At 51.9% G+C, this 13,162-nt stretch overlaps 1 protein-coding gene across 4 annotated transcripts in view; it reads right to left on the reverse strand.

Annotated features, from left to right (window-relative positions):
• Nucleotides 1–621: 621 nt before the first annotated feature.
• Nucleotides 622–13,162, reverse strand: part of CYSTM1 (cysteine rich transmembrane module containing 1) — a 31,378-nt gene continuing 18,837 nt past the window's right edge. For all 4 annotated transcript variants that reach the window (XM_069772902.1, XM_069772900.1, XM_069772903.1 and 1 more), the window contains exon 3: nucleotides 622–1,116. In XM_069772902.1, the coding sequence (XP_069629003.1) occupies nucleotides 1,010–1,116 (107 nt within the window). In that variant the 3' untranslated portion in view covers nucleotides 622–1,009. The remainder of the gene's footprint in view (nucleotides 1,117–13,162) is intronic.

A 13,162-nucleotide genomic window follows, 5' to 3' on the forward strand; every position in this document is an offset into this window, starting at 1 on the left:
CAGCAGGTTTCCCCACTTTTCTGCAGGCAAAAGCTTTTTATCCCTCTTCTGGCCAGGCGTGCCATGAAAAAGCTTCAGCTATAAATCCTCAGCACTAAATTAATCCATGGCCTTGTTTCTTCTTACCCATTAATTTACCCCCCGCAAGCCTATGCTCTGCGGCAGGGAGATGATGGATCACTGCTCAAAGCCCTTGAGTGGGATCAGTCCTCCCTCAGGAACTGCTGGTGCATGCACACAGCATCTCAGCATGTGCTTCCCCCAGCTCTCTGCCGTCCCAGGAGCTGCTGGGGAGGCCCCTAGGCCCCGAAGGGGACCTGGATGTCCAGCCCTGAGTAAGCAGAGGGATGAAAACCCGAGCAAGCTGCCCTGTGTGGGATGAAGGGGCTGATGGTGTCAGATACCAGTGTGCCACCCTCCCCACTCCAGCTGGCTTCACTGTGCTGCAGAAAATCCCCCAGGTGCTGGTGACAGCTGGGCCAGACACCCCCAGCCCAGGCCCCAGCAAGGGGCCGAGGCACAAACTTCTGCAGCAAAGCCACTTGAAGCCAAGTCCATCATTGCTGCTGCAGAGTCAGCGCATGCAGGAGGCTGAGAACAGACAGCGACGGGGCAAGCACACCCTCTATGGGACAGATTTATTGAAACAGTCAGAACCTAGCGAAGAAAATCAACTGTTGGCTTTAATTATTGCGTACATCTTCATTTCTAGGACTAGGAAAATTTCAACTGATAAATATACATTTCATCAGAATGCCTTTGGCTGAAATATACCATTAGCACATTCTTCAAAGTTACAACAAAAGTCTTAGAAATGTTAAAAAGGGATTTTTCCTTTACTAAAATAAAGGAGTGCACCCCCCACCCCAACAAGGCGCTAGGACTGACAGACGGGAACTCTTGGCTGTGCAAAGCAGAGCATTGATTACAGTAACAGAAAGAAGTCAGGACAGGAGTGGGGAGCCTGCATAGCACTCAGTGAGAGGTATGGGAGGCAGCTGCAGTGGAGTCAGGTCAGCATGTCCCAGAGGCAGCAGCAGCAGAGCGCGGTCCAGCACGCCGTCAGGCAGGCGCTCTCGCCCGTGTCATCTCTCCGCCGCTCCTCCACGACGTACACTGTGGGGACAGGAGAGCTCAGTCAGTCAGAGAGTGGCACAGCGACACCTGCAGCGGCCGACCATGTCTGCTGCCCTCAGCACAGCCGGCCCCGGCACAGCCGTGGTGCCCCTCTTTACCACAGCGCTCACTTTGGGTGGCCCACACTTGCTGGAGACAATCTGGTGCACGGGGGAGCACTCGCAGGAGGGGAGGTCCCAAGCTCCCCTCAGGCCACGATTTCATCACCGCAGCAGCACCCTGCAAGGACCCGCTGCCCCCTCCCACCACTGCAGCAGCCCTCGGATGGGAAGGGTCCCCAGGGGAAGCACTTCTTTCCGCAGCCAGGCCCAGGCCACTGGGACTGCGCAACATTATGGTCTCGACGCAAGCAGCTGGTGCAGGCCAGCCAGGACCAGGCTTCCGTTATGTCATGTACAGTTACTGAGAAAGGAAACAGGGCTCAGCCTGGAAGGCATCTGCTCCGAGTGAGCTGCCCTCTTGCAAGCACTGGTGCCTAAGCCTCCTTGCCTGCCCCCCTGCCTCCCCCTGCCCTCTGGCAACCCCCAGCCAGCAGGAGGTCCCCAGAGCAGAGCGCCCACAGGTGCCCTGGCTGCCCCAGCTGAAGCCAATGCCCCTCCAGGCCCGGCACAGCCACCCTTCCCAGGGGGGAGGTCCGCAGCCCAGGCAACCGTGCTGGAGGCGGCCCCACACTCCTACGGCACTTGGGGTGCTGGGGAGGGAGCACGTGCAAGGAGGGTGGTGGGTTCAGACATGGCTAAGGGCCAAACTCCCACCCAGCTGCTCACTTGCTGCCCCTCCTCAGCAGGGCAAGATGGGAAAAGAGGATAAGGAGGCTCATGGGTCATATAAAGGCAGAGAGATCGCTCACCTATTACCATCATCGGCAAAACAGGTGCAACTTGGGGAAAAATTAATTTATCACCAACTACAATAGATTTGGGTAGTGAGGAACAAAGACAAACACTAAAACACCACCTTCCCTTCTGCCTCCTCCACCTCCCCTCCAGCAGCATAGAGGGATGGGGAATGGGGGCTGCAGCCCATACACAGCAGCTCCTCTCCTCTCTGCCGCTCCCGCCAGGAGAGGCGAGCTGTGTGACCGTGTGTGCAAACAGGGAGGTGACACCTGTGGGCTGGGGTTGTTCCCTGCAACCTTGGCAGAACCCATGCTCCCCCCCCCCCCCCCCCCCCCCCCAGCAATCAGTGGTCTGGGTACATTAATCTTTGGAGGGATCATTAGGCACCTGGTGATGGAGAAGGCAGCTCAAGGCTCCCAGCAAACAGTGCTGAGACCAGTGGGAGCAGCTACCCTGGACCAGACTGGGCCCTGCTGGAGGCTGTCGCAGATCTCCCACCTGGCCTGAGCTCCAACACAGCACGGCCTTTGGGCACCAGGGTCCTTGCCAGGAGAACTTGCTCCAGCAGGGGTCCTCTCCATGGGCTGCAGGTCCTTCTGGAAACATCCACCTGCTCCATGTCCTCTACAGGTTGCAGCAAATACACAGAGCACCTCCTCTTCCAAACTTCTTCTGTTTCTTACTCTTTTGTTCCCTCCTCTCTCTCTGGCATTTTCTGCCCTTTCTTAAATATGTTAGAATCATAGAATCATTTAGGTTGCAAAAGACCTTCAAGATCATCGAGTCCAACCATTAACCATACCCACTAAACCATGTCCTGAAGTACCCTGTCCACTCGCTTTTTGAATATGTCCAGGGATTGTGACTCAACCACTTCCCTGGGCAGCAAATTCCAATGTTTGACAACCCTCTCAGTAAAAAAAATTTTTCCTAATATCTAACCTAAATCTCCCTTGCCTCAACTTGAGGCCATTTCCTCTTGTCTTATCTCCAGCCACCTGACAGAAGAGACCAACACCCACCTCACTACAACCTCCTTTCAGGTAGTTGTAGAGAGCGATAAGGTCTCCCCTCAGCCTCCTCTTTTCTAGACTAAACAGCCCCAGTTCCCCCAGCCGCTCCTCATAAGACTTCTGCTCCAGGCCCCTCACCAACTCGGTTGCCCTCCTCTGAACATGCTCCAGCAACTCAATGTCTTTCCTGTAGTGAGGGGCCCAAAACTGAACACATTACTCTCACAGAGGCACCACCAGCTTTGCTGACGTGCTCAGCAGTGTCCCGTGGTAAGTCTGTTGCAGAGCCTTGCCAGCTGCAGGAGGAGAAAGAGGTAAGCTCCCAGCGCCAGGACGTGGTCTCAAGGTGAGATTCAGCTACTGTGTATGAATGGCCATGGGGAGGTGGGTACAGACAAATCCTGGGAAGAGCTGAGGTCAGGGGCAGAACAGCGTCCCTCCTGCCCCTCAAGGCTGGAGAAAGCTCACTCTGCATTTTGGGCATTGGGCAGAAGGTGCTTTTGCACCAGCCAGCACTTCTCAGTGGTGGGAAGAGCTCGCTCTTCTCAGGCAGCAGGCCCCACAAAAATAGCAGGGATCAGCTCTGGCTGACCGACGTACCCAATTATAAAGCCACGTGGTCACTGCGAGGAGGCTGTGGCAGAGCCGGGATGCATCGCCTTCAGAGCCTCCCTCTCGTGGCCTCTGCAGCTGAGGCCAAGGAACACTGACAGTGCTGGTTTCCAGAGGACTCCAGGATCAGCAACCAGCTGACTTGGAAAACAAGCAGGTGGGTTCCTTGCTGTTGGATCACTTCTGTGCACAATCAAAAAACCAGAGTTTTAGCACAGTGAAGATGACAAGAACCTGTCTGCTGCCAGGTCTGGCCAGGCCACAGGCAGGATAGGCTGGATAGGCACCCAGAGCAGAGTTCTCCACGAGATGCCAGCTTCCATAGCTACAAGCACACTTGCAGTTTGTCTGCTTGTTGTCTGTTTAGAGTGGCACTGCTAAGTCAGTTTGCTTAACTAAGTAGCTGTTCCCTGACACTACTGCAGCCCTATCACACACAAAACTGCCTCCTCCCCTAGGAAGTCAGCACAGGGATCAGTCCTTGCTCCAGCAAGATGTATCCATCGTGCATGCTAGGGGACTTCCACCTCTGCCTGCTCAGCACGCAAGGCACAGCCAGCCTTTAACCAGGCTAGAAGGCAGCAATCCTCAGACACTTCACCTGCCAAGGGGCGGATGCCCAGATCACACCCCCAAATGCTTAGGGTATTGCCTCATGGACAGAAACCATTTAAGCTCTGCCCCTCAAGGGCTGCCCAGAGGCTCCCAGCAGGCTGTTGCGATTTACTGCACACTGCCTGCTGCCTGAAAGCACAGGAGGGAGCCCCGGGTTTGGATGGAGCTCTCCCAGCAGGGTCTCCTACCCAAGGCCAGCGTGCTGCGTGCTCTTTCTGCCAGCCCCTGAAGCCCATTTGGGACAGATGAGCAGATTACCTTTGGTTCCTCCTCACTGAACTTGGGCTATCACACCCAGAACTGCAGCAGACTGCAGGCAGGCACATGACCTTCCTTCCTTCCTTAAAGCTTTCTTGGATCTGTTATGGTCTGTGTGGGAACCGTGCCTTCACACAGGAGTCTGACCCAGGCATGCAGCTAGTGCTTTAAGTCAAGTGGCTGAATACATGGTGTTGACAGGCAGAGGCCTGGGCAGGAGACAGCTCATGTCATCAGCCTGGTCCTCCCTGGGCTTTGTGCTCAGAAAAATGTTCCCCCCCACCCCACCCTTCACTGCTTCAGTTCTCTCAAGAGCAACGCGTGGAGGATGATGTGCTCTGGCTTACATGATACAAAAATCCTGCCACCATCAGGGTAGGGCAGAGAGACCAATAGCCCAGTAATCCCCCTCAAACATATGCCCTCAGGTACAGCCTGTACCCCAGCCTCAGGCAGCCTCCCTCTTGCCAACCGGAATAACAGAGAAGAGGCACCTGCTGTGCAGGCACAGCCCAGCTCCAGAGGAGCCACTGCATGGTGCTGGCAAAGCACCACTGTCCATCCTTCCCTCCAGGGCTTTGCAGCTGCCTGTGGGCATTCAGTCACAGCATATGGTGCCCTTGCTCCAGGAATGTCAGGGTGGAAGCACATCTCTTCTCCAGGCAGCCCCAAAAGGAGGTGGCAGCATGCAGCAGTGCTGTGACAGGCTGCGCTGGAGCAGGAGACATACCACGTGCTCTCCTCCTCCAGCAGCTGCTGGCCCTGCCTGCCCCTGCAGAGCCAAAGCAGGCACCTCCAGGCAGGAACAGACCAGGACCTGATGGAAACCTGGCTCCCACGCACAGACCAGGGCCCTGCAGGCTGCTGGGCAGTGCTGCAGTAGTGGGGGAGGCTGCACGACCTCCTCCCCAGAGCCTGTGGACAGGGCAGGGCTGCGCCCACAGCCAGCAGCCCAGCCACGCTGGCAAGGACCACAGAACAAGGTCAATGACTTGTGAGCCCAGCACCCTGGCCTCCTCCTGTGATCCAAGAGACCCTATTTCATCCCTTTGAAAGGGTGGACCACAGACCCATCTGTCCCAAGGCAGACAGGACTTTGGTCAGGCCCCTCCCTCCTTCCTGCCCACAGCCCCAAACTGGCACTCAAAACCATGCATGGAAGACTTGCAAAGGCTTCATGTTCCAAAGCATGAAGACTTGCGAGTGTTTGACCTTATAGAGCATTATATCAGTATCTGTCTATTCACTGCCTGTTCTCCCTGGTGAGGTGACCCAAGTCCACTCGTTCCTATACACCGCCGTGCAGCGCAAGCTGTCATCAAGCGGCCGGTCAGGTCCCTGGAGCAGTGGGCTATAGTGGGTCACCGACTGCTCAGCAGTGGGAAATAAGGGAGCTGTGCCCTGCTGTCCATGGGAGAAGCTGGCTTAGCAGAGCTGCCCACACTGTTTTGCCTTCCTTCCCTGACTGGCATTGCTGGGAGCGGCTGGACACCCTGACATTTGAACCTTTTACCCTCCTCAGCTGAGCAGCATTCTGCCCTGCAGCAGATAGAGCTGCCCTTCTGTCTGGCTTAACAGACAGAGCTGTGACAAGAGGCGAGCCCTGGCGCCACACAACACCTTTGTGCAAACCCAATCATACGACCAAGCTGTTCGGGAGGAAGAGCAGCAGGGCAGAGCTGCACAGAACAAGTTCAGCTTGCAAGGACTGAAGGAGGCACTGGTGTGTTTCAGGCTGGGAAAAACCTTTGGGCTTTTTTTCCCTGGTGGATCCAGGAGCTCTGAGCAAGCAGCAAACTCTTTGGTGCTTTTGTTTCCTCTGAGAAGGTCCAGTTACAATAAGCAAAGGCAAAACACATACCAAATGCTCCAAGAGTCCTGTGTAAGACGATGACATGCAGTTGTTCAGCAGGGCAGAGTGCACACCCAACAGGCAGAGATGGCCAAGAGCTCCTCAGCAGAGTGGGGTACTGGCCATGCTCTCCTGCCTATGTTCAGGTGGAAGAGGATGCTAGCTGGCTCCTGCCATCCCTCAGGGTGAACAGACAAGGGTGCTTTTCCCATGGCTGCTCAGGAAGCTTCCAAACCAGCTCCCTGTGCTGGAGCCCTGATGCAGCTGTGGTTTCTAACGGTCTGCCAGCTGCCATTCAAGCTGTCCTGCTTTGGAGCCACAGAGAGCTGGATTGCTGCTGCCAGAGCATTGCCATACCCAAAACTGAGGGCCACAGTGCCCTGTGACATGTGGATCTGCACAGCAGAAGGGGGCTGGGAGAATGTTTAGGGAAGCACTGGTTCCTCGTGGTTTGGAGACAGCAGGGTGACTCTGACCTCTGGAAAACACCACCAAGAACAGATACCACAGAGCCAGCTCCAGAGCAAAGTCCTTGCAGCTTCAGACTGAGTGAAACCCAGGGGAATGTGACACCCTTCCCTGCCCCAGAAAAAGCTCTGCAGCATGTGACACTCCCAAATGTGGTGGACAGCGTAAGGTTACACTGCTTTGGGGGTGCCTCACATACCCTCAGCTCCCTTGCTGGAGCAGCTGAGATGGATTGAGTTCTCAGGCTGACAACACCTGGCCTGAGGGTGGGTACCCTCTCCTCTGAGCACTAAGGTATGGCACTTCACACTGAGCACAGGCAGACCTAGCTAGCCAGCTGCTCTGGCCAGCCTCCAGCAGGCATCTGCTGACCGGAGGAGGCCATGTCACTGCAATGCAAACCATGGGCTGGAGAGCAGTTACCAGTTTTGGCCACTCCAGTCAAGCCCATCTTCACCCTGGTTGAAGGCAGCTGCATCCATAGCTGCAGCCAAGGCACCATCCAGGGAAGAGGTCTAACACCACTGCCTTTTACTGCTAGAGTTAAAGCAATTTTGCCTTCTGGTAGCTCAGTGCTAAGCTAAGGAGTAATGCCTGAGCATGCAGAAGACACGAGCTGTCAGATGATACACTAACATTGACAAGTCCTCCATGGTAGCACATAGACCAGTAAAGCATTTTGATGGTTAGTCAGCAACTTGCAAAGAAGTCAGTGAAATCCAGTCTAACTGCATACTCTGCTGGAGGATGGGTCTGCATAACCTTCCCCACCCCAAAGCAGAGTTGAAATGGATGCTGCCCTGTGCAATTTATAGTAAGCTGTCCATGACTGCAGGCATACAAGAAGAATTTGCCTGAAGTATTTATGATTAATCTATCAGAAGTTTTAAACTACAGCCAAGTGTCGAGGACATACTGACAAAGCATGTTCAAAGCATGTACAAAGTGCTGTTATGAAACACTTGCTGAAATATTAAACAAAATGGCTTTCCCAAATTTGGGCCTGTGCAATGGGAGATCGGCATTTTCACTACACGGCTGCTCAGCTGACTCGCATCGGATGCTGCCTCTCAGCACAAGTGGGTCACAGCAGCAGCGGGCATCGCTGCTCCCTGCCAGCCAGCACCTTCAGCTGCCTGCACGGCACTGCTGGTGGCAGCTTGTGCTAGAAAGGTCTGCACTAAACTGGTTGATACCCAGGCACAACTGCCCACTAACAATTCAGGGCAGGACTGGGACAGAAGAAGGTACAGCGAGGGACAGCAGCCATGCCAAGACCTTTCCAGGACTCACCATGGGTTTGGGGGGTGTGCCTTTCTGTTAGAAATGGTGAAACAGCACTGGAAAGAGCCACGTCCTTTCACTCTGTTCTGCTAAAAGCTGGAAGTCGTTCAAACGAGCAGCACATTGTGGCACAAGTACCATCCTGCAGAAACCCTTTGAGAAAAAGCTGTGGTTTTCCTCATGCAGGGAGTTACAGGACCTTACCAAACGCATTCACCTTCCAAATTCAAGGAAAGCCCCAAAGATGACCATTCGAAATACGCATTAGAGAAGTTGCTGCCTTCCACTGCAGAGTTCCTCTCCCAGAGAGAGCAGGAGTCTCAAGAGGGCAGCTCTCTGCCAGAGCCAGCTCACGAGAGCTGGTGTCAACCGCTGCTGCAGTTTGAGAGGAAATACAGTCACCACTGAAAGTTTTCAGACTTTGAAAGCATCTGGGCAATACTCTAAATAAAAACAACCACCTCTCCCTTACAGTTTGAGTTTAATGATTACTTCCTTTGAAGCTTATCAATGCTTCAGAATTTGTAGCTCTGTCCCTGTCACCAGACAAATTGCCAGAGAAACTGTAAACACAGCCACACAGCATTAATGATAAAAAGCTTTTCTCATCAAATAGTTGGGTGTGGGGCTTATACAGGAGAGGGTAAGAGCAGAACAGGTGAAGGTTGGTCAACTATTCACTTACAGCTACCAAAGTGCATAGGGTAAAAAACAGTTCAAAGGCAGGCTAGATAAACTATTCCCAGCCAAGCCTCTCATTAAGCTGGAAACATCCTATACCAATCCTTTCATTTTGGACACTGTGCAACTGAACATCAGCTTCAAAGCACTAACACAAACACGGAAGTACCCAAGGAAATCAAGAGTGAGCGGCAGCACCTTTATTCACTCTTCCCAGCCTATGCATTAGCACTACTTTAAATGCAGAGGATCCCCTGTTAACAGCACAGTAAGAGACAGCATAACAAAACCCTAAGCACCTTACTCATACCTCTTAAAATGATTTCGTTAGGAAGACTTGCACAGCACATTACTGACGCAAACCACCCAACGTCTTCCCAGCTCACTTCATCCAGCAGCTTTCCATTAACAGAGATCAGGTTTTCTACTGGAATAGCTTTGCCAACAAAACCCCGGCCCAAAATATGTCAATTAAGGGAACTCCTGGTTTTGTATGCTTCTTGTCAGAAGCCTGAATGCCTCCAAGCTAAAGCCACTTGGTTTGCTGTGGCAAGCCTTACTGGGGACTTTACTAGCTGCTTTGTGCCTCTCTTTTGTCCAACGTCGGGCACTCCAAAGATCTCCTACAGCATGCTGGAGTCTTTGCCACTATGAGCAGAAGCCCATTAGCACTTTGGGACTGGTGGTCTGATAGAGAAGAGAAACAAGGGCGATTTCTCTCAGAGGCACTAGACAGCATTCAGTTTTAGGCTCAAGTTTTGATGCTTCCATTGTTTTTTCTAAAACAGGATGGGAGAAGGTGTAAGCTGAGCACACCCTCCCATCTTCTAATGAGCCTTAAAGAGTGTAGATCACAATGAATCATTCTTACCCCTAAAATGGTAGCACTCCCTGTAATCACAGAGTACCAGCCTGCACAAGCCAGTGCAAATAACTCCCACTATTTTTAAAACAAATATTACAATACCTAGTTATTTCATGTACAGTCTGCCTTATCTTAAGCATACACATTTTGTTTCTTCTCATACCTAATTGATATGTTAATCATTAGCTCCATGAGAGACAGGCATGAGCAGTACTTTTCACCTGGTTTGATAGAAAGTAAAGTCGTGACCTGAGACTGTAGTGCTCCTTATTGCAGTGCTTTACTGGGTCTACAAGGATTGCAGCACAAGGATACCAGCTTTGATGATAGAACCAGCCCATCCTGTCCCAGGGCCTAGGCACAGACATCACTGTTAAGGTACTGATGTACCTACATGGGGACCCACCCCCCAGAAAGCAGGCAGCGATGGTGCCCGAGAGCACTCAAGCTCTGCAAGCCCTCCCAGAAGTCTTGCTGGACGTCACCGGGGGCCCTGGCCCTTGTCTAGATATTTCAGGTATGACATCCAGGCAGACAGACAGCAAGCAAAAGCTCACTTCAGGCAAGCCAAGGGGCAGACTCAGCCAAGAAGTCAGCCGCCCGGGGAGAAGCGAGGTGCACGCACCCTCAGGGTCAGCCCAGCCTAGCACTAGCCAGCTGCAGGGACTCCTTCCTCTTCCTACGGTGAGAGGGCCAGGAGCATGAGAAAAGCAGCAAGTCTTGAAGTTTACTACTTCTTTCACTCCAGCTGTGTGCTGGCACACAGACCCACTTTGCATGCAAACAAGTTAGTTACACTCCTAGCTGCTCTAAACTATTAGGCAAGGCCTGGAAAACACAAGAGGAAGCAGCAACAAGCAGTTTACCAACCACTGCTAATGCAGACCAAAAACTCTGCCCGTGGTATCTGAATGGCTGTTTGCCATTGTAACAACTGTTCAGAGCAGAAGTATTAATTAATACACAGTCTTCTCATCTGGGAGGAAGCACACAGCAGAGAAGGGACCAATAAGCCTTTTCCCACATATGAATAAAGTGGTTTTTATCACAAGCCACTTCTGCACCAAGAACTTTGTTTTTGCTTGTACAGCCAGCAAACAATAAGTCTTGCTTAAAACTGCACAACACCATTTTAATAGTAACTTCTTACAGGGTTAAGTGCTGCTGGCAGCAGATTGCTAAGTCAAGTCAGTCTATGCATCCGGTTCTACCTTCAAAACCTTCTTACCCAAGTTCTTTGAAAGTCTTTCCATTCAGGATGGAGGCCAGAGAAGGGAAAGTCAGCACAAGGGCATTGGTGGCAGCCAAGAGATGCAGAGGTGACAGTGGCTAGAGATCAAGTGTTTCTGAGCCGCTCTTTGGGGTTCGCACTCTAGGTCTGCAGACCCAACTGCAGGAGGAAAGAACACCCAACCCTGACCGCCCAGACAGCCACATGTCCTGGAGTAAATGCCACGCAGGCAGCCAGTGTGGAAGAAGAGATTGCATGACTGGGGAACAGGGACCCTAGGACTTCAACTAAAACTTTCATACTAGCTGCCAACAAGCCTCCTCTCTGCCGCTGGCCTCCTCCCTTACCCACAAGACCTCCAGGGCAGAGCCTGGGCACAGATGAGATCTAATTCCCTTGGCAAGAAAGGCATTTAATTATTCTTTCCCCTCTCTGGGGATATTTGCTCATGCTTAACAGCTTCATGCCTGTCACATCACATTCCTGCCCCCCCAACTCCTTCCTGCCCAGAGGCTTTTGTTGTATGCACAGTCTCTACCAACACCATATTCAGATTTCAGGAAATACCTTAGCACACTCCTGAAACAGATACCAGCCAGAGCCAGATGGAAATACAGTAGTCTACTTCCAAGCAAAAATCTTCCAAAGCTGCAAACACTCAGAGCAAGTTTCACAATCCCCAGCTCCAAACACAAACAGCTCTACTGCCAGAGCCACCCAAGCAAAAGTAAAGTATCGAGGAAGCAAACTGCTAGTGCGTACAGGTAGTTTCACCTGCAAATCCCCTCTGCCACCAGACAGCTGCTCCTGACCCAGCCCAGATTTCATCCTGGACTCAAGCAGAAGCAACTGATCTACAACTACCTACTCTGGTATCAGACCTGCCCTGTTTCGTGGGCTGCGTGACTATGTCCAGCAGGTTAGGAAAATTCCTTTCAGTTCCTGCAAGTCTGAGAAGCTCTTAAGGTCACCCTAGAGAGCTGTTTCAGCTTTCAGTGAGCTGAACACACAACACATTTCAGGGAAATTACTGTGCAGGCATGCCAAGTGAGCACTTTCCAGAGCCAATGCTGCACTGGCCACATTTCACACAAAGGTAAAGTTGTTCCCCTCTCGTACACTGCATGTGCTCCAAGCATGGGTTATGTCTGACCATAAGCCATGCAGAAGATTTTCTTGCAGCTCAGGGCTGGGAAAGAGGTGAGTTTCCTCACCTGAGCACACAGGGATGGGATTCAGAGATCTCTGAGATAATGGAATTGATACTAATCAGCATCTATGGAGTATAGATGTGCCCAGGAAGGATTTAACGTCTCTAAAACGCAGGGCTACAGGCTCTCCTCATAGGAGAAAAGCGTACCTTATGTAGTAAGTACTCAAGTCTCTGAAGGATGTCAGCAGGCATTGGCCAGCTCTCTGAAGCACTATAAACCCCATCACACAGGTTAGAAAGTGTACAGGTCATAAGAAACCAGCTTCCCCCCAGCTCAAAAGTACAGTAATTAAGGGCTTCAGACCCTTCAGTTTTCTTCTAGACTGCAACAGATGCAGAGACATCTCCGAAAACTACAGAATTTGAGAACTTCCTCTAACTTTTTTTTTTAATCAGTGAAATCTTAATTTAACGTTAAAGCAAGGAGGCATTTTCCACCAAGTCAACTGCAGGGCTAAGAACAGCACATTCCTCAGCTTGAGTCAGTGTTTTCATTGAAAATCAGCATCAGTCCTAGAATTAAACAAGATGTGGCTTGGAGGGATTTACACAGCACAAGCTCGGACTTACAAGGGTCTTGCAAGAGTGTCCTGGGTGACAGACACGAGGGACAAAGTCCAGTTTTAGACTCTCCTTGAGCAGTGCCCCCAGGGCTTGAGTACCACAATCTGTGCAGCGCTTACAGAGCTGGAAAATGGCTTTACACAATTTGCTTCTCACCCAGGCTAGGTGCTCAGCAGATGAAGACTGTCCAGAACAGCAGCCTCATTTAATTTGGTCCACTACAGAGCCAGCCTTAGCCCCATTTAGCCAGTTTGTCTCAAGCATGTTTTCAGACACAGGACCTGAATTTGGAAATCCTTTTCTTTGCATCAGGCTTTTCTCAGATTATCCCCTCCTTCAGGGTGAAAAGCAGCGAAGGTGAGTCAGAGATCAGCCCCCAGGACAGCAGTTTGCCAGCAAACAGCCCCCACTGTTTGTGCAGTCAGCTGACACAAGCCAGGGACAGAGGGAGGTATGATACAGCAATCTTGGGGGAGAGAGAACACCAGGTTTTAATGCACACTACAGTATGAGAAGCAAATAAGAGGACA

This window comes from Haliaeetus albicilla, chromosome 27 (assembly GCF_947461875.1).
Source record: "Haliaeetus albicilla chromosome 27, bHalAlb1.1, whole genome shotgun sequence".
Lineage (NCBI taxonomy): Eukaryota > Metazoa > Chordata > Aves > Accipitriformes > Accipitridae > Haliaeetus > Haliaeetus albicilla.